Raw genomic sequence first — 21523 nt, 5'->3', positions numbered from 1 at the left:
TGCTCTCGTGTTCTTATTTATTTCAGTCATCCTCAACTCATTTAAATGAAATTCGTGCCTAAATAATAGTCGCGTTAAATGTAATATTTTATGGCATGCTACATTCGTTTGTTTACGAGTATGATCCGTTCCATTCATAGATCGTCCGTTGCAGCATCTACGTATGACGTCATTGGTCAAAGCCGACGGGTAGTACCGGACATTAGAATTTATGCAGAAAAATGTTTTTGTGTTTTCGACGTCATGTTCACCTAGCGTGTTGTGATGATCACGAAAGTCAGCGGACGGCTCATTCAGTCTTCGGCGTTGCGTGTAGCGTTAAAACGACGTCACGTTTGCAGGGAGTCTTGTGAGAGGAGCGATACTCCTGGATTAGGCGCAGCGGTTACTACATTATTATTGGAGAAGTGTTACCGGGGTAACAGCGCCTCGCCCAGGTATTGGTCGGAGGATGGGTGCGCGAGTGGTGGTGGTTGCCTTAGTGTGGCTGGCCGCGCAGACGCAGGGTAGCCGCATCGTGGGCGGCGAGGTGGCCGACATCACGGACTTCCCTTTCCTCGTGTCGCTGCAGAGGCGCAAGACGGGGCACAGCTGCGTGGCCAACATCGTCACGTACAGCTGGCTGGTCACCGCGGCGCACTGCGTCTTCTCGGCAATCCCCAGCCACCCGAGCGACTACACCGTCCTCGCCGGCGTCACCAACCTCACTTACGATGACAACATGGAGGTGTGTACCCCTACTCCACACCCTCGTACGAGTAATGAAACACATTTTTTTTCTGGAAGCAAGTTGCTTCCATTCTGGTAATTTCCAAGAATGACTGCCTATCGAAGTCGCGGGGTCCAAACGATGCATATCGAACGTGCGATTGTAAATCGATCATGCGACTCTGGTGGCGGGCATTGGTCACTACAGCTACGACGGATCTACTGAAGCGAGGGATACAACCCGTCCGCTTCGACCAATGGCGTCGGAATTGGCCAGAGAGCATTTATTACAAAGATGAAAGAGCTGAGAAGAATGTTCAGAGACAAAGGAATGCAAGAGACAAAAACTATAGTTCACATATATAAGGGCCAGTAGTATTTTCACGTTAATGATATCGCGTGTTTGTATCTTATTATTTCTCCGCAAAATACAATGGAAAAAATGAAAGAAATATATTAGTAGCAAAGAATACATCACGTCACGTGTATATCAGTTGTATCTCGAAACTCATTCGAACTGTATGGCTTAAGTGCAGTACAGGATACAAGTTTAGCGTATGTCGATTTCTTCGTTTTCACTAGCATTACTGTCTTGCTGTTCACTTGAACGATGTATCCTCCGCTTCCGTAAACGCTAAATGAAACATGGGATACAGATTGTAGATGTGTTGTTTATTTCGTCTCCGCTGTTACTAACAGTCTATTCTTACGTACATATAAGTACTACTGATGACAGAAGGAGCTACGTACGTAATATTTGTATACTATACTTCTGTTGACCTCTATATATGTGCACTGCTAACGAAAAGGTAGAAATAGACGTACGTTACATTTGCAACCTGTACCTCAGTTGAACTACACGAAGAGGCAATAAGACGACACATGTACAATTTGTACCCCGTACTTCACTATGTCGTAAATTTTTTTTTTCACTTTGGACACTAATATCCCATTCTTCACTTGAGCTGTATAGCTATACGCAACATTTGTATCTTGCTCAATAATATTTTAAGCAATACGTAGCGATCGCTTTTAGAACCACATTCGGTTATTTTAATGTGCAATAATAGCGCTTATCTTTTACTATCTACGCCTCGAAGTGAAGACATTACTATCAATGACAAATGTATGACGTCATTGGTCAAAGCGAATGAGTTGTATCCCCTGCTTCACTAGACTCTTTCGAAAGAAGAGCGTTACAAAAATACTTGTAATTACAAAGGAGACGACTTACCTTACTCGTCGTCGGTGTTGTCGTCATGTGAATGTCCATGTGAACTGCACGCTACGGGAAGAATTCCCTTTTTGCGATAGCCTGGGTAAACTTTGCATCACGCAAGAATATGGGTAGAGTGTCTCTTGGATTAACTTTTCCCTGCTAACGCAATTTGGAGAAATAGCCGTACTGAAACAAGTACAGTTCGTCTCCTTGTCCTGGACGCCCTTCTCTTTTAATGGAAGACTTCACAGACATCCAGAGCCGCTCGATTTTCTGAGTCATCAGAAGACACGAACTATACAGAGTGGTTGGCGAACTCTTGGTCGAATCCTTCTGCTTTGAACATCTTGTATGACTGAAACCAGTCTGTAATGACTTTACTACCAGGCAGTATGAAGTGCTTTATCAGACCCACTGAAGTGACCTTGTATCTGGACAAGCCGGCCGGAGTGGCCGAGCGATTCTAGGCGCTTCAGTCTGGAACCACGCGAACGCTAAGGTCGCTGGTTCCTGCCTCGGGCATGGACGTGTGTGATGTCCTTAGGTTAGCTAGGTTTAAGTAGTTCTAACTTCTAGGGGACTGATCACCTCAGAAGTTAAGTCCCATAGTGCTCAGAGCCATTTCAACCATTTGCTTTGGACAATACTGTGAAACACTTCCGGCACTCTCGTTCTCTTCCACCAAATTTCCAAATATGATCGATTTCATCCTTTGAAGATCGTCCTCTCTGCTTATTCCTTCTTGCTGTATGAGATTTGACCATTTCAACAACTTTACTCTGTCCACTAATAGATACACCGTACTTCGTCAATACCACATAACACACTTCTCTCCAAAACCTGAAATAGTCGCACACGGTAGTCGCAAATAAGTTAGTTTCCGATGCTGTTACTTGCAAGGTGCAGTCTCTAATCCAGCAAGATAGAAGAATTACGCTGGTCTGGATGGATAATTTGGAAGAGTCGAAATACGTATTCTTCCTGATACTCGTTCGTTTTCCGCACTGTCCGCAATGAAATTGTAACTGTAATTCAGCATCGAAACTGTTCTTACAAAGCTTTACACACTTAGCACCATCACAGTCTACGCGGTCCCTTCTTTCCTGCCGGCCGCGGTGGTCTCGCGGTTCTAGATGCGCAGTCCGGAACCGTGCGACTGCCACGGTCGCAGGTTTGAATCCTGCCTCGGGCATGGATGCGTGTGATGTCCTTAGGTTACTTAGGTTTAAGTAGTTCTAAGTTCTAGGGGACTAATGACCACAACAGTTGAGTCCCATAGTGCTCAGAGCCATTAAAACCATTTTTGAACCTTATTTCCTCTTCCGGTAGTACTCCATATCTGCAACAAAAAGTGAAACAATTTTCTACTCTGGATAAGCGCGAAATTAGATTTTTCTATGTGAGAGAATCCGCCGAAGATATGTCAACAACACCAGACATCCCACTCACTACCGACATACATCGTCTGGGTTTCCCTAGCGACTGACAAATAATTCGTGGAGGTATGTGTCTTAGAGCAACTAAGGGGACGACGGAAAACAGATAAAAATGACGATCACAAATAACTGATCATAGCGCCCGCCACCAGTCGCATGATCGATTTACAATCGCACGTTCGATATGCATCGTTTGAATGGTTCAAATGGCTCTGAGCACTACGGGACTTAACATCTGGGGATGTTATGTTGTCTTGGTGGACGACGGTTTCGAACACTGGTTTCCATCTGAAGTTTATTTTTCTCCTGGAACATCTCCAACGCTTTTCATTACACAGGAGAGAAAGAAACTGCAGATGGAAAACTGCGTCCGAAACTGACATCCGCAAAGGCAACAGAGCAGCCTGCCTACGCAGTAGCTATCTCCATTTTCTCCACTTGTGGCAATCAGCTGTCGTCACTGAATAACAAATGACATTGCGAGACATTCCACATACTATCCGTCAGCATAGGAAGACGCGGCCTAGAGGCAGGTGCCGGAGCCCAAAACATCGACACTCTGTAGCGTCGTTAGATAACTTTTCAGGGTACAGCTTCCTATCTTCGATTTGTTCCTTAAGACACCCTCTACAGCCCCTCGAAGCTTGATGCAACATTTCTGGGAATTTGAAATCCCTGAGCTAGCAGGACAAATGGTTCAAATGGCTCCGAGCACTGTGGGATAACTGCAGTGGTCATCAGTCCCCTAGACTTACAACTACTTAAACCTAACTAACCTAAGGACATCATACAATCCATGCCCGAGGCAGGATTCGAACCTGCGGCCGTAACAGTCTCGCGGTTCCGGACTGAAGCGCCTAGAACCGCTCGGCCACTCCGGCCGGCCATCGTTTGGACCCCTCGACTTCGATAGGCAATCATTCTTGGAAATTACCTCCATTCTCGATTCCAATACACCATGTTATTCCCCACACGTTTGGCTGCAAAATCTATTTTTCAACATAATCTCCGTTCAAATCGACTGCTTTACGCCACCTACTCGGGAGCGTCTGTATTCCCGCATAGACGTCGTTGCATCAGTAACCTCCCCACCATCAACCTACTGTTTCCTTCAGAGTGCATCATTTACTGACCCAAACAGATGGAAAGTGCGAGATCTGGGCCGAAGGACTGTTCAGGAAGAACTGTCCAGCGAAGTTTTTTGAACTCCTGTCGGGCGCGCGGACTTGTGTGAGGGCTTGCACTGTCATGGAGAAGGAGAAGTTCGTTCACATTTTTGAGGAGGCGAACACATTGAAGTAGCTTCTTCAGTGTCCTGAGGGTAGCACAATTCACTTCAGAATGATCGTTGTACGATGAGGGAAGAATAACGCATGTCGTAGAAGACAGTCGTCAAGACTTTACCGGCTCAGATTGCGGCTTTGAAGTTTTTCTTTCGAGGAGAGGTAGAGCGGCGCAGCTCAATGGACTGCTGTTTTCTTTCCAGTTCGAGGAGATGAACCCATATTTCATCACCTGTGACGAGTTTCGACAGTAAATTGTCATGATCAGCCTCGTAACGTGCAAGGAAATCCTCACAAATGGTCCTTTGTTGCACTTTATGGTCTTCTATTAGACGGCGAGGAACCGAGCGTGCGCAAAACCCCGACTGGAGGACGAGTGTGTCAGCACTACTGACAGAGACGTCCTGATGTACAGTGACGTGTTTGATTCTGATCCCTTGATCTCTTCAAATGAAAGTGTCCGCACGTTCCAACATCAGGAGTGACATCTGTGTGCGGAAGGCACACAGCCACGTTTGCACGACCTTGTTACGATGTTTTCAGACGCCTCGCCCAACGACTCACCGCGCTTTTGTTCACTGCCAGGGCTCCGTAGACAGACTTCAACATCTACGACACTCTTTTTTTCCGCCATAAGAAACTCAATGACAGGTCTCTGCTTGGAACGCACCTCCGCTACAGACGAAATTTCGAAGACTACGTATTGCACAGCCACCTCTCGGGCTTTCATGAAACTATAGTGGCTGAAGAAATACATTACCTTATTTATTTAACACCCCTCGTATGTGCTCTGCAGCCAGCTTGTAGATTCCACTCATCTGCCGTGACGTTGTGAGTTTACAATGTGAAGGATCTAAGCAGCCTGCTATTAAATGTTATCCGTGGTTGTCTTGATAACTGATGTGAATTATGATGTTTGTAAACTATGCTCTTTATTCCAAATATGTTTTCGTTCAGGAGAGTGTGGTTAGGATTGAATCAAAGGCACAGCTTAAATTGTTGTTAGAGTTGTTAGAGAAACTATTAGCGATTATATTAACATTCTAAGCTGAAAGAAAATTATGCATCACGAAGGAATTATCCGGATGTGTCAGAAATCGCTAGATCTAAGATGTATATACTAACAGACAAGTTATTATGACTCTGGGTGTGGCTCTGTTGCCGTGGTAGCACCTCAACTCCAATAATAAAGTAACCGCTGCACCAAATCCAGGAGTAACGCTCCTCTGACGAGACTCCCTCCAAACGTGACGTCGTTCGAACGGCACACGTAACATCGAAAGCTTGAATGAGCCGTCTACTGGCTTAATCAAAGGAAAAAGTTTCACAAACTGCACAGGTCAATAACGCTTCGGTTGTCATCTGGCCCTTATGCAAGCAATTATTCGGCTTGCCATTGATGACAGAGCTGTTAGATATCCCCTTGATGGATATCGTGCCAAATTCTGTCCAGTTGGAGCTTCAGATTGTCAAAATAACGACCTGGTTGTAGTGCCCTACCCATAGTGCTTAAAACGCACCCAGTTGGAGAGAGATAAGGCGACCTTATTCGCCAACACAGGGTTTGACAAGAGCGAAGACAAGCAGTAGAAACTCTCGCTGTCTGTGGGCCGCCGTTATCTTGCTGAAATGTAAATCGTGGAAGGACTGCTATGTAGGACAACCGAACGGGGCAGAGAATATTGTCTATGTTCCCCTGTGCTGTAAAGGTGCAACGGATGACAACCAGAGTGGTCCTCATACGAAAAGAAATGGCACCCCAGAGTATCAGTTCTGGTTGACGGACCTAATGGCGGCCGACTGTCAGTTTCGTAACCCATCGCTGTCGGGAGCGTCTCCAGACACGTCTTTGCTGGTCACCGGGGCTCACTTCAAAGTGGGACCCATCACTCCAGTCAATGAGATTCCAGGTCGAATGTGCCCTGCAAACGGGCTTGTCGGTGTACAGAGGTCGCATCAAAAACGACCACAATCGGAGCATCAGGCATCACAAAGACAGGAAAAATATGACAGCAAATACGACATGTGTGTACCACGTCTAACTGTGCTACAGCGGTATCGAGGGATAAATTGTGTTCTGGGAATGTAACATGGTGCAGAGGGCGGGAGTAGAGGATTAAAGCGCGAGGGAAGCTAGAACGCTGGACTGTGGTCCTGCAGTTCCCTCTTTGATAATTCTGGAAAGTGAAGAACGATCATGTGATTCTCCACTCTATCTACCCCATTGCGTCACAGGAAGCGACTGCAGACTGTTTCACAAAGTTATACGATCCATTCGCACCGTCCCTTACGAATCACGAAGGGGTGGGTAAGGGAGGAGGCAGGGGGTTAGGAGAGCTCATGGACGAGGTTATGAGAGATTCCCACTATCACGCAGCTTTCCACCGTCGCGCTGTGCAGTGGTCTGTGATTGTTAAGTGGTTCTCAGAAAATGGACTCTCCCTTACTTTTTAAAAAACTATGTCCAGTTCTGTACACCGAATACAGTCATACCGATAATTGATGTAGCGTATGGACAGGGCCTACGGGAAAATTAAAGAGACCTTTGGAGAAAAGAGAGCCACTTGTATGAATATCAAGAGCTCAGATGGAAACACAGTTCTAAGCAAAGAAGGGAAACCAGAAAGGCGGAAGGAGTATATAGAGGGTCTGTACAAGGGCGATGTACTTGAGGACAATATTATGGAAATGGAAGAGGATGTAGATGAAGATGAAATGGGAGATACGATACTGCGTGAAGAGTTTTTTGTGGTTGGCAGGACAGCCAACACCGTGTTACTACTAGAGGACGCCAAAAGGCACGCGATTTAGCTCACGCAGGCTGCCGTGAGGTCTGGAACAGGACAAGGAAATTAGAATTTAGAAGCAACGGACGTAGCTGGTGGAATACTTAACTTTAATCCATTAATGATGAACGTCGGTTTTGACGGTACATAGTTCACAATATCAATAGTAACTGATAATGGCGCCTTGCTAGGTCGTAGCAATTGACGTAGCTGAAGGCTATGCTAAACTATATTCTCGGCAAATGAAAACGTAAGTAGGCAGTGAACCATCGCTAGCAAAGTCGGCTGTACAACTGGGGCGAGTGCTAGGAAGTCTCTCTAGACCTTCCGTGTGGTGGCGCCCCCTCTGCAAGCATTGATAGTGGCGACACACGGGTCCGACGTATACTACCGGACCGCGGCCTATTTAAAGGCTACCACCTAGCAAGTGTGGTGTCTGGTGGTGACACCACACAATTTGACAGAGCACTGAAAGACCTGAGTCGAGACAAGGCCCCGGGAGTAGACAACATTCCATTGGAACTACTGACGGTCTTGGGAGAGCCTGTCCTGACAAAACTCTACCATCTAGTGAGCAAGATGTATGAGACAGTCGAAATTCCCTCAGACTTCAAGAAGAATATAATAATTCCTATCCCAAAGAAAGCAGGTGTTGACAGATGCGAAAATTTCCGAACTATCAGTTTAATAAGTCACAGCTGCAAAATACTAACGCGAATTCTTTACAGACGAATGGAAAAACTGGTAGAAGCCGACCTCAGCGAAAATCAGTTTAGATTCCGTAGAAATGTTGGAACACGTGAAGCAATACTGACCCTACGACTTATCTTAGAAAATAGCTTATGGAAAGGCAAACCTACGTTTCTAGCATTTGTAGACTTAGAGAAAGCTATTGACAATGTTGACTGGAATACTCTCTTTCAAATTCTAAAGGTGGCAGGGGTAAAATAAAGGGAGCGAAAGCCTATTTACAATTTATACAGGAACCACATGGCAGTTATAAGAGTCAAGGGGCATGAAAGGGAAGCAGCGGTTGGGAAGGGAATGAGACAGGGTTGTAGCCTGTCCCCGATGTTATTCAGTCTGTATATTGAGCAAGCAGTAAAGGAAACAAAAAAAAATTGGGACTAGGTATTAAAGTCCATGGAGAAGAAATGAAAACGTTGAGGTTCGCCGATGACATTGTAATTCTGTCAGAGACAGCAAAGGACTTGGAAGAGCAGTTGAACGGAATGGACAGTGTCTTGAAAGGAAGATAGAAGATGAACATCAACAAAAGCAAAACGAGGATGTAGTCGAATTAAGTCTGGTGATGCTGAGGGAATTACATTAGGAAATGAGACACTTAAAGTAGTAAAGGAGTTTTGCTATTTTGGGGAGCAAAATAACTGATGATGGTCGAACTAGAGAGGATATAAAATGTAGACTGGCAGTGGCAAGAAAAGCGTTTCTGAAGAAGAGAAATTTGTTAACATCGAGTATCGATTTAAATGTCAGGAAGTCGTTTCTGAAAGTATTTGTATGGAGTGTAGCCATGTATGGAAGTGAAACATGGACGATAAATAGTTTCGACAAGAAGAGAATAGAAGCTTTCGAAATGTGGTGCTACAGAAGAATGCTGAAGATTAGATGGGTAGATCACATAACTAATGAGGAGGTACTGAATAGAATTGGGGAGTTGAGGAGTTTGTGGCACAACTTGACAAGAAGAAGGGACCGGTTAGTGGGACATGTTTTGAGGCATCAGGGGATCACAAATTTAGCATTGGAGGGCAACGTGGAGGGTAAAAATGGTAGATGGAGACCAAGAGATGAATACACTAAACAGATTCAGAAGGATGTAGGTTGCAGTAAGTACTGGGAGATGAAGAAGCTTGCACAAGATAGACTAGCATGGAGAGCTGCATCAAACCAGTCTCAGGACTGAAGACCACAACAACAACATGAACAGGGCTCAGTTAACAGGGTAGATTTCTCCAAATTTTTGGGTGTTCATATTGATGACAACTTGAACTGGAAGAAGCATGTTACTGAGCTTCTCAAACAATTAAGTTCAGCTTCTTTCGCTCTTCGTACAATCGCTAGTCTTGGTAACAGACAGATCAGCCTTCTAACGCACTTTGCATATTTCCACTCAGTAGTGTCTTATGGAATAGTTTTCTGGGGTAACTCACCACTTAGACATAAAATAGTGATTGCACAAAAGAGAGCAGTGAGAATAATTAGTGGCGTTCACCCAAGGACATCATGAAGGCACATTTTCAAGGAGTTAGGTATTTTAACTTCACCATCAGAGTACATATATTCCCTAATGGAAATCGTTACAAATAATTCATCTCATTTCGCGAAGAACAGTGATGTTCATACGCACAACACTAGAGGGAAAAAGACCTTTCCTACCCATTATTGAAGCTGTCAGTTGCTCAAAAAGGAGTACATTATTCAGCAACAAAAATCTTTCATCATTTGCTCAACAACATAAAGTGTCTGGCAGGTAGCAGATCAAGTTTTAAATCTAGATTAAAATCATTTCCTTTGAACAACTCCTTTTGCTCCATGGACGAGCTTCTGTTTCAGAAATGGTAAAAAAAAATTGTACCTCTAAATGCAGTTGCATGTGTAGAACCTGACTTGTTCCACATCACATCGATAAAATAATCAAGAAAATGATCTACGGGACGTGACATAACTAAAACTAAAAAAAAACTTGTACACAGAGCTTACCGTAATAGATGACTGACGGATGCATGAGGGTAAGCCAACGGCCCCGTTTTCAGTGGTAGCTCTGTCGCGGCTTGCAGTGGTCCCAAAAGAATAACCAGAGCTTAATGTCACAATGAAATAACGGACGAAGGAAATTACTCCAAGAAGTCCATTTCCATTGACGTGCAACGTTCCAGTTTGTTTGCTTGTTTTGTTTTTGCTTTAGGGCGTACAATACAACTGGGGTCATACACGCCCAAGTCAAAACTATAGAACACGAAGACAGCAAGGAGTTAAAAAACGACTATACGTCAGTCTCAATGAACATAATAGAAGATAGCTAAAAACAGGTACTTGGAAAAAGGGCTAAAGAAAGACACCATACAGAAACGAAGGTACAAAACTAAAAATTAAATGGCTTTCGCCATATTGCTTTACGGGTAAAAAGTAGAACGCGGTCGACAGCCCGAGCGTCAATTGCTAAAACGGCCGATAACTCAGACGGCAAACCCAAGCGGGGACGTAAACGGTTAAAAAATGGACATTCCATCAGGAAGTGGCGGACAGTTAAAACTTGGGCGCAATGTGTACAAAGTGCTGAAGTAGCGCCGCTTATCATATGACAATGGCTAGAAGGTAGTGTCCAACACGCAGCCTAGTTAAAATGACCTTTACCAGGCGGGAGGGCCGAGAGGAGGTCATCCTAGTCGCTGGGAGAGACTTAATAATCCGGAGCTTATTCCCGTGAAGGGCGGACCATTTGCGATGCCAAAGGGACACCACCTCCTGAGGGAGACGGCAACACAGAGATCATAGAAGGGAACATAGGAACTCGCTGGCTGAGGTACGAGGACTGCAGCCTTGGCAGCAGCGTCAGCAGCCTCGTTTCCTGGCAGATCGACATGACCACGTACCCTCAGAAACATCACACTGGCTCCACCAAGAGTGAGCAAGTGACAGTTTTTCTGGACCCGCTGCACTAAGGGATGGTCGGTGTACAGCGCTCATAGACTTTGAAGGGCGCTGAGAGAGTCGAAGCAGAGGACACAATCGAAAAGGCTGTGTCGCCGGATGTACTCCGTGGTCTGATACAGGACGAAGAGCTCGGCTGTAAATACTGAGGAGCGTGCTGGAACCGATATCGAAGGACACGGGTGCCAATGAAGAAGGCACACCCGACCCCACGGTCTTTCCGAGAGCCAACACTGTATACGGAGGTACTACCACGAAGTTCCATGTGAAGGTCGTGAAACTGAAGGCGATAGACCGAGGCTGGAGTAGTGTCCGTAGGAAACGAATGAAGGCTAAGGTTAACATGGGCCGCTTCACGAAGCCAAGGTGGTAAAGAATTCGCACCCACCGGGAAAGATGCAGATAGTGTGAAGTTAAGCCGCTGTAACAAGTGCCGAAAGCGGACTTCAGGAGGTAAGAGAGAAGAGGGACGCGGCCCATACTGACGATCAGAGGAATCATCAAAGAAGGAGGCATAGGATGGGTGGCCACGCATGACAGACAAACAGCATGCATACCTGCTGAGAAGAAAGTCGCGGCAGTAGGGCAGTGGTAGTTCAGCACCTTCAGCATACAGAGTCTAAACCAGGCTCTTGTAAAAGGCGCCCGTGGCCAGACGGATGCCACGATGGTGGATAGTGTTGAGACACTTATGATGGGTGGACGTGTAGACGCATAAACAAAGCACCCATAATCGAGTTTCGAACGGAGTAGGGACCGGTACAAACGGAGGAATGTGGTTCGATCGGCACTCCAGGAAGTACCATTGAGGACACGTAGGACATTGAGGAACCGCGTACTGCGGGCTGCCAGGTAAGACACATGAGAGGACCAATACATTTTCCTGTCGAGCATGAGCTCCAGGAATTTCGTAGTTTCAACAAACGGATGAGCAACAAGCCCAAGATGTAAAGATGGTGGGAGGAACCAATTGCGTAGCCAGAAATTCATGCAGGCGCATTTGTCCGTGGAAAAGTGAAAGCCATCCTCGGTGCTCCAGGAGTAAAGACGATCGAGACATCGCTGAAGACGCCGCTCAGTGAGACAGGTAATAGATGGTGAAATCGTCACCAAAAAGGGAGCTGGAGATGCCGGCGGGAGACAGGGCATGATGGGGTTAATGGCGATAGCAAAGAGGACAACGCTCAGGACAGAACCCTGAGGCACACCGTTTTCCTGGATAAAGGTGTCCGACAAGGCAGTATCCACACGCACCTTGAAAACCCGGCCTTTTAAAAATGCCTGTAGGAAACAGGGCAGGCGGCCACGGAAGCACCACGTGTAAAGAGTGCGAAGGATACGAGTCCTCCAGCAGGTATCGTAAGCCTTTTCCAAATCAAAAGACACGGCCACAGTCTGAGATTTCAGCAGAAAACCATTCATGGCATGGGTGAACAAAGTAACGCCGGGCTCGAAATCCACATTTTGCATTCGGCAGTAAACTCCGAGACTCGAGCCGTCATACCAGCCGGGCATGATTCATACGTTCCATCGCCTAGCGTTCCAGTGTCGGGCTGTTTGGTGGTTGTTGAAGAATAGGTTGAGATTACAGTGAGACAGAACTGACGGTGGTAACATGCCTCCAGCTGGGGCGTCTCAGATCCGGCAAACGTGTACATAGTGAAGAGCCACCTTGTCACCGGAGGTGCTCACAGTTGGGCACGATCCCTGGGACACTTGTAGCTTAGCGAGTGCTTCGGACATAACAAGCATTACCTTCTCTCTTTCGCGCTGATGCACCATTATTATTATACCTATAGTCATCACCCGTCTGCTTCAGGCTACACACTGACAACTGTTGACTGGATTGTAGTATACATGTCACTTGTCTCTTTTGATTTATTTGTATAACAATGATCTGTTTGACTGAAGCAAGATCATTAGTCTTTTGACAAAGCATGTTCTACGTTCACATTAATTTTTATATATTCTAAACATTCATGGTGGTGTCTGTTTGTTCTATATCGTGTCTCGCTACCACTTTTGCGCAACGACGCTCTGGGCGTGTTTTTTAGGTAATTGACTAGTTTGATCCTGGGACCTGTTGCTGGTAAGGAGACGCCAGACCACACATGACATGTAGAATTCAGAAGAGTTCAGTGAGACTAGCGATGATATAATCAAATACTTAATGATCTCAGCGTCAGCTCCACTGCACTCCCTGTAAAAGAATCTTAATACTAACTAAATTTAGTGGAAGGGGTTCAAGGCTTTCCTATTTTTAGTTAGCTGGTAAAATAACGTCGAAAAAGCAGTTAAGTTTACCATTGCAAATTTTATTCTACTCACGAATCATTGTTTATCAATTGCACTATTGATAAAAGGAGATGTTTTAATACAGGATGGTAAAAACCAACTGCGTTCAACAAAAATGTGAACGAATATTCCTGAATGGGTTTCCAAGTTCTACAATCGATCGAAGGATGACCTATGCTATATTACATCTATAATCTAGGTTTAAATTAAGTTTCACAAAAGAGAAAAACTATCCAAATGGTCTACTGTGACCCTCAATTATATTTAATTATTTATCTCACTTGTAAATTACAGTGGCTGATGTGGCTTCTCAATAATTATATAACAGTGAAATCATCGCGTTTCAGATTTTTATTTCAAGTGGCAAATGTGAACACCATGAGCTTTAATTTACGATCGACACTAGTATTACGCAAAAAAGGAGGTGTAACAGATGAGACTTTTGCAGTTCTGAGCGAAGCCTTATGCGCTCAAAAATGCGGCACCGCGTGCGTTCATTACCTTGTCGGTGTTTAGGCAGCGTCAGGGCGACAGCGGGCAGCACAGCTCCGCTCACCTCGCCATCTCGGAAGTAACTCTCCCTTCTCCTTACTACAATTTACCGAAGTTGGTTTAACAAAACTATCTGGCTGTGTTTTCATCTGACCAATCAGGGTCTCAATGTTAACCTTAAGCTCCGCATACAAAAATTCTGTCTATCCAATGGGAAACGTTATACTTTTCGTGGTGGGGCAATGTTTTTAAAGTTTGCAACGTAAAAGAGACGCGAAAAAGTCTCACGCTAAAACTTGCGGGTGGTAGTGGCCCTTTTTGTGTTATCGTAATATCTATACTGTTTTTCCGGAGGGCTCTAGCTTTTAACATGGGCTGGCGGGTGGTCCTTGACGTAACAGAGACGCGAAAAAGCCTCACGCTAAAACGTGCGGGTGGTAGTTTTAGAGGTAGGCTGGCCACGTGGGTGTCCAGTCCGTACCTTATCGTAGGGCCTTCTAGCTTAACACGGTTCTGCTCTCGGCTTCTGTTCTCGTTTCTCCCCTCGGAACTGCGTCGGTCTCACGGTGGAAAGGTACGACATGCATTTAGGCATTCTTGTGTTAGTCTGTGGTATTCCATTTGCTCACTCGTTACTCGTATTACTTTCGTTAATTTAATGTCACGATTTATTCGGAGCTATGTGACATACTACTGGATTGCTTATCATGTCAGGGTTTTCATGGAAGGTGTTGGATTTGCCTGACACCTTACAACATGAAGTTGCTTAATGCCTACAACAGTTATACAAAATGCCGCCATTTATCCACATAAGACAACTTCTTTTCCAAGTAGGCACACAAAGCACGAATTTCATCGTTCTTTTTTCCTACGATAACAAACAGCGAAAGACTTCCCATCGGTACTTTATAGCCAGGTATGATACCGAATGTAATAACGTCTGTTAAAAATGTAATAACGTCTGTTAGAAATTACACGTACATTGAGGCGACAAACGTCATGGATTATCCCTTAATACGATATGATTCCAGAGGCAGAAGTAAAAGACGCAATTATGCATTACTTTATGTTCAGCAGGCGCAACGCGGCTGGCCGAACCTGTTCGTGGTCCACCCCCTGGTCCGCGTCGGAGCCACGTATGACTATGACCTGGCGATGATCCGGCTGCAGTCTCCACTGAGGGAGGGCCCCCGCGTCCACACCGTGCCACTGCCGCACGACATCATGTCCCTGAAGCTCCTGCACACTGAAAACTGCACCGTGGCTGGCTGGGGCAACACCGAGAAGGTTGACGCGCGCCGGTCAGTCCACACTCCTGCGCTAAATAGCATCCGCTACCTATTTTGTTGCTTGATGTAAATCTGTTGGTTATTTGAAATGCATTACTGACTTGTTTCATGTGCTACCAGTTGTCACCAATATCATAAACGGACTGGATATGGAACTCCAAAAGCAACAGAAATGATTGCAAAAGACAGTCAATACCTCCTGCATACAGTTCGTAGACTGTAATTTAGATACACTTCCTGGCATTGGTAATGCATGACTAATTTTTAACCGCTAGTAATGTGAGATTTTGCTTGTACACTGTGGTGAAGAAAGTCATGTAAAGCACTCCGTCTTGCGGAATCCACAGCTGAGGATGCGGAAAGGAGTGGCGTGTGGTCAGCACACCGCTCTCCCGGTCGTTAGGATGGTTTTCTCTGACCGGAGCCGCCACTATTCGGTCGAGTAGCTCCTCAACTGGCACCACGAGGCTGGTTGCAACCCGAAAAATAGCAACAGCGCATGGCGGCACCGGATGGTCACCCTTCCAAGTGCCAGCCACGGCCGACAGCGCTTAACTTTGGTGACTGGCGGGAACCGGAGGATGCACTGCGGCAAGGCAGTTGCCAAAAAAAAGTCATGTGATCCTGCTAATATCGTGTCGGACCTGCTCTTTCCCCGCGTAAAGCAGCAACTCCACATGGCATGGGCTTAACATGACGTTGGAAGTCTCTTGTAGAAATATCGAGCCATATTTCCTCTATAGTCGTCCATAACTGCGAAAGTGTTGCCGGTGCAGGAGTTTGTGCACGAACTGACCTCTCGGTTATGTCCCACAAATGTCTGCTTGGATGTATGTCGGCTGGTCTGAGTGGCCAAATCGCTCGAATTGTCCAAAATATTCTTCAAACCAGTCGCTAACGCTTGTAGCCCGGTGACATGGCACAGTGTCATCCTTAAAAATCCAAACGTTGTTTGGAAATACGAAGTCCAGGTAACAGAACATAACCATTTTCAGTGAATAAACGGCTCAGTTGGACCAGAGGACCTAGTCCATTGCATGTAAACACAGCCCACCAATATAGAGCCGGCATCAGTTTGCAGAGTGCCTTGTTGACAACCTGGGTCCATGGCTTCGTGAGGCCTGCGCTACACTCTAATCCTATCACCAGCTCGTACCAACTGAAGTCGGGACGCATCTGACCAGGCCATGGTTCTCCAGTCTAGGTTCTAATCGATATAGCCGTGAACAAAATCATCCATATTAATCACGACATGGGCTATGAATACTGGCTTAAATATTATACAGTTAAACAAACAGTTAATGGAGATCTATCTTGTTAATACCACGAGAAGGCAGATAGTAAGATTGTTTACCATTTTTATCAAATTAGGTCGAGTGTTGTTGTTGTTGTGGTCTTCAGTCCTGAGACTGGTTTGATGCAGCTCTCCATGTTACAAAATCCTGTGGAAGCCTCTTCACCTCCCAGTACCTACTGCAACCTAAATCCTTCAGAATCTGCTTAGTGTAATCATCTCTTAGTCCCCCTTTACGGTTTTTACCCTCCACGCCGCCCTCCAATTGGTGGTCCCTTGATGCCTCAGAACATGTCCTACCAATCGATCCCTTCTTCTGGTCAAGTTGTGCCACAAACTACTCTAATCCCCAATCCTATTCAATGCTTCCTCATTAGTTATGTGACCTACCCATCTAATCTTCACCACTCTTCTGTAGCACCACATTTCAAAAGCTTCTATTCTCTTTGTCCAAACTATTTATCGTCCATGTTTCTCTTCCATACATGGCTACACTCCATACAAATACTTTCAGAAATGACTTCCTGACACTTAAATCTATACTCGATGTTAACAAATTTCTCTTCTTCAGAAACGCTTTCCTTGCCATTGCCAGTCTACATTTTAAATCCTCTCTACTTCGACCATCATCAGTAATTTTGCTCCCCAAATAGCAAAACTCCATTACTTCCTTATGTGTCTCATTTCCTAATCTAGTACCCTCAGCATCACCCGACTTAATTCGACCATTTTCCATTATGCTCGTTTTGCTTTTGTTGATGTTCATCTTATATTCTCCTTTCAAGACACTGTCCATTCCGTTCAACTGCTCTCCCTAGTCCTTCGCTGTCTCTGACAGAATTACAATGTCATCGGCGAACCTCAAAGTTTCTATTTCTTCTCCTTGGATTTTAATACCTACTCCGAATTTTTCTTTTGTTTCCTTCACTGCTCGCTCAATATACAGATTGAATAACATCGGGGATAGGCTACAAACCTGTCTCACTCCCTTCCCAACCACTTCTTCCCTTTCATTCCCCTCGATTCTTATAACTGCCATCTGGTTCCTGTACAAATTGTAAATAGCCTTTCGCTCCCTGTATTTTACACCTGCCACCTTCAGAAATTGAAAGAGAGTATTCCAGTCAACATTGTCAAGAGCCTTCTCTAAATCTACAAATGCTAGAAATGTAGGTTTGCCTTTCCTTAATCTAGCTTCTAAGATGAGTCGTAGGCTCAGTATTCCCTCACGTGTTCCAGTATTTCTACGGAATCCATACTGATCTTCCCCGAGGTAGCCTTCTACTAGTTTTTCCATTCTTCTGTGAAGAACTCGCGTTAGTATTTTGCAGCTGTGACTTATTAAGCTGATAGTTCGTTAATTTTCACATATGTCAACACCCGCTTTCATTGGAATTGGAATTACTATATTCTTGTTGAAGTCTGGGGGTATTTCGCCTGTCTCACACATCTTGCTCACCAGATGGTAGAGATTTGTCTGGACTGGCTCTCCCAAGGCCGTCAGTAGTTCCAATGGCATGTTGTCTACTCCGGGGACCTTGTTTCGACTCAGGTCATTCAGAGCTCTGTCGAACTCTTCACGCAGCATTGTATCTCCCATTTCATATTCATCTACATTACCTTCCATTCCCATAATATTGTCCTCAAGTACATTGCACTTGTATAGACCTTCTGTATACTCTTTCCACCTTTCTGCTTTCCCTTCTTTGCTTAGAACTGGGTTTCCATCGGAGCTCTTGGTATTCATACAGGTGGCTCTCTTTTCTCCAAAGGTCTCTTTATTTTAGCTGTAGGCAGTATCTATCTTACCCCTAGCGAGATAAGCCTCTACATCCTTACATTTGTCCTCTAGCCGTCCCTGCTTAGCAATTTTGCACTTCCTGTCGATCTCATTTTTGAGACGTTTCTATTCCTTTTTGCCTGCTTCATTTACTGCATTTTTATATTTTCTCCTTTCATCATTTAAATTCAATATATCTTCTGTTACCCAAGGATTTGTACTAGCCCTCGTCTTTTTACCTACTTGATCCTCTGCTGCCTTCACTACTTCATCCCTCAAAGCTACCCATTCTTCTTCTACTGTTTTTCTTTCCCCCATTCTTGTCAATTGTTCCCTTATGCTCTCCCTGAAACACTGTACAAACTCTGGTTTAGTCAGTTTATCCAGGTCCCATCTCCTTAAATGCCCATCTTTTTGCAGTTTCTTCAGTTCATAACCAATAGATTGTGGTCAGTGTCCGCATCTGCCCCTGGAAATGTCTTACAATTTGAAACCCGGTTCCTAAATCTCTGTCTTACCATTTGATAATCTGTCCGAAACCTGTCAGCATATCCAGGCTTCTTCCATGTATACAGCCTTCTTTTATGATTCTTGAACCAAGTGTTAACTATGATTAAGTTGTGCTCTGTGCAAAATTCTACCACGCGGCTTCCTCTTTCATTTCTTACCCCCAATCGATATTCACCTACTACGTTTCCATCTCTCCCTTTTCCTACTACCGAATTCCAGTCACCAATGACTATTAAATTTTCGTCACCCTTCACTATCTGAATAATTTCTTTTCTTGCCTCATACATTTCTTCAATTTCTTCGTCATCTGCAGAGCTAGTTGGCATGTAAACTTGTGCTACTGTAGTGGGCGTGGGCTTCGTATCCATCTTAGCCACAATAATGCGTTCACTATGCTGTTTGTAGAAGCTTACCCGCATTCCTATTTTCCTATTCATTATTAAACCTACTCCTGCATTACCCCTATTTGATTTTGTATTTATAACCCTGTAGTCACCTGACCAGAAGTCCTGTTCCTCCTGCCACCGAACTTCACGAATCCCCACTACATCTAACTTTAACTTATCCATTTCCCTTTTTTTAATTTTTCTAACCTACCTGCCCGATTAAGGGATCTGACATTCCACGCTCCGATCCGTAGAACGCCAGTTTTCTTTCTCCTGATAACGACGTCCTCTTGAGTAGTCCCCGCCCAGAGATCCGAATGGAATATTTTACCCAAGAGGACGCCATCATCATTTAACCATACAGTAAAGCTGCATGCCGTCGGGAGAAATTACGGCCGTAGTATCCCCTTGCTTTCAGCCGTTCGCAGCAGCAGCACAGCAAGGCCATTTTGGTTAGTGTTACAAGGCCAGATCAGTCAATCATCCAGACTGTTGCTCTTGCAACTACTGAAAAGGCTGCTGCCCTTCTTCAGGAACCACACGTTTGTCTGGCCTTTCAACAGATATCCCTCCGTTGTGGTTGCACCTACGGTAAGCTATCTGTATCGCTGAGGCACGCAAGCCTCCCCACCAACGGCAAGGGCCGTGGTTCATGGGGGTCGAGTATCAATTCAGTATTCAACATTGACATTTTTCTATAATTCTTGGGAATATGGGATTTGTGAAAAGTTGCGGAAAGATTTGGATGGATGCTGGCTTTGGTAAATCCGCCGTTACATCGATGTTTCGCGTCTGTATGAAACAATCAGATTGCTCTAGCAAAATCTTTAACTGCTTTTCGTGCTATGAAGAGCTGCTATTACAGCCCCGCATTCTATCGCAAAGGGGAAAATGGTCACTGACAACACTGGAACAATCTACACGCTGCCAAAACGCTTTCACAGATGTAGGCAGATAATGTGCTATATTTTTGACACTGGGAATGTATTGAACGTCTTAGATGAATTCATGTGTAGATTATGAAACGAAAAAAATTAACGATGTTACTTTGATGACATTAAACATTTTTACTGAATCATATATAATGAGAAGTGAACGTCCTTCGACACCTCTAAATCTGGATTTGTTTAATTTTGCTGCCTGTAAAACAGAATTGGAACAGTATTTATTGAAAACAAAATATATTTCTCAAATATGTAGCGATGATCATACCAAAAATCTCATAGATCTGAACCCCAGAGATTTTGGATGGCATGAACGTGGGACGTTACGATTTTTTGTGGTTCTCCGGTAGACAGTTATTTTTGACGAAGAATCAGCATCCACAAAACGTATAGCTGACGTGAAATTCAGTGTAAAATTTTTATAAACTGATGAATGCTTTTGTCTTATTGTCTTTGTTTTCCAGAAGAAGACACTGAAGGAGATTTTGATAGTGACGATAATGTTGATGAGTCCTGTAATAGTTAAACATATTTACATTTTCTTCTCTGTGAATAAACCGTATTTTTCGAACTTTAACACACTTTATCTTTGTGGAACTTGTTTAAAAAATCCTTCAGTGCGATGTTTTCGAGTAAGCTCTTTATTAATCTACAGGCAACGGCCTTGCCACAGTGGATACACCGGTTCCCGTGAGATCACGGAAGTTAAGCGCTGTCGGGCGTGGCCGGCACTTGGGTGGGTGACCATTCCGCCTCCATGAGCTGTTGCCATTTTTCGGGGTGCACTCAGCCTCGTGGCGCCAATTGAGGAGCTGCTCGACAGAATAGTAGCGTCTCCGGTCAAAGTCAACCATCACAACGACCGGGAGTGTGGTGTGCTGACCACACTCCCCTCCTATCCGCATCCTCAACTGAGGATGACACGGCGGTCGGATGGTCCCGATGGGCCACCTGTGGTCTGAACACGGTGTGCTAATCATTGTTAATCATATCAGAATTTGATTGTTGGAACTTATTCATTGGCTTGTAACATAGGCTTGCATACTCCTCAGTGGAGTATTGTGATGGTTTTTGAGTTTTGGAACGTTGTCTGTTTAGTAAGCTGCAGCACTACGTGTCTGATACCAATTTTTTTCTCCATCTGCGCAACTTCTTTTATCATATTCAACAGTTTTCCGAAGAGATGCTTTGTTAGCGATTGATAAAATCATAACGGTTGTAAAATGAATGGTGCTCATATTTTATTCTGAAAAACGGTTTTTACGCACTAATTTATCTAAATCTAGCAGTAAAACAGATTTCAGACAGTTTGTTACATTTTGTTTAATTTTTTATTTTTTCATATAGTTCCCCAGGTATGTGCTACGCTACAGGCGCCTGGAAAACGTGTTTTAGTTATCTTAAATGCATCATTGAGCTTCATTCC

General features: G+C 44.6%; 1 protein-coding gene across 1 annotated transcript in view; it reads left to right on the top strand.

Moving 5' to 3' along the window:
* The first annotated feature begins 451 nt into the window (after positions 1 to 451).
* Positions 452 to 21523, top strand: part of LOC126285070 (serine protease 55-like) — a 103882-nt gene continuing 82810 nt past the window's right edge. The window contains exons 1-2 of the mRNA XM_049984393.1: positions 452 to 727; positions 14972 to 15195. Coding sequence (XP_049840350.1) covers positions 452 to 727; positions 14972 to 15195 — 500 coding nt within the window. The remainder of the gene's footprint in view (positions 728 to 14971; positions 15196 to 21523) is intronic.

The sequence above is a fragment of the Schistocerca gregaria genome, chromosome 8 (assembly GCF_023897955.1).
Source record: "Schistocerca gregaria isolate iqSchGreg1 chromosome 8, iqSchGreg1.2, whole genome shotgun sequence".
In the NCBI taxonomy this organism is placed as follows: domain Eukaryota; kingdom Metazoa; phylum Arthropoda; class Insecta; order Orthoptera; family Acrididae; genus Schistocerca; species Schistocerca gregaria.
This window is presented reverse-complemented; position numbering and strand designations above follow the sequence as displayed.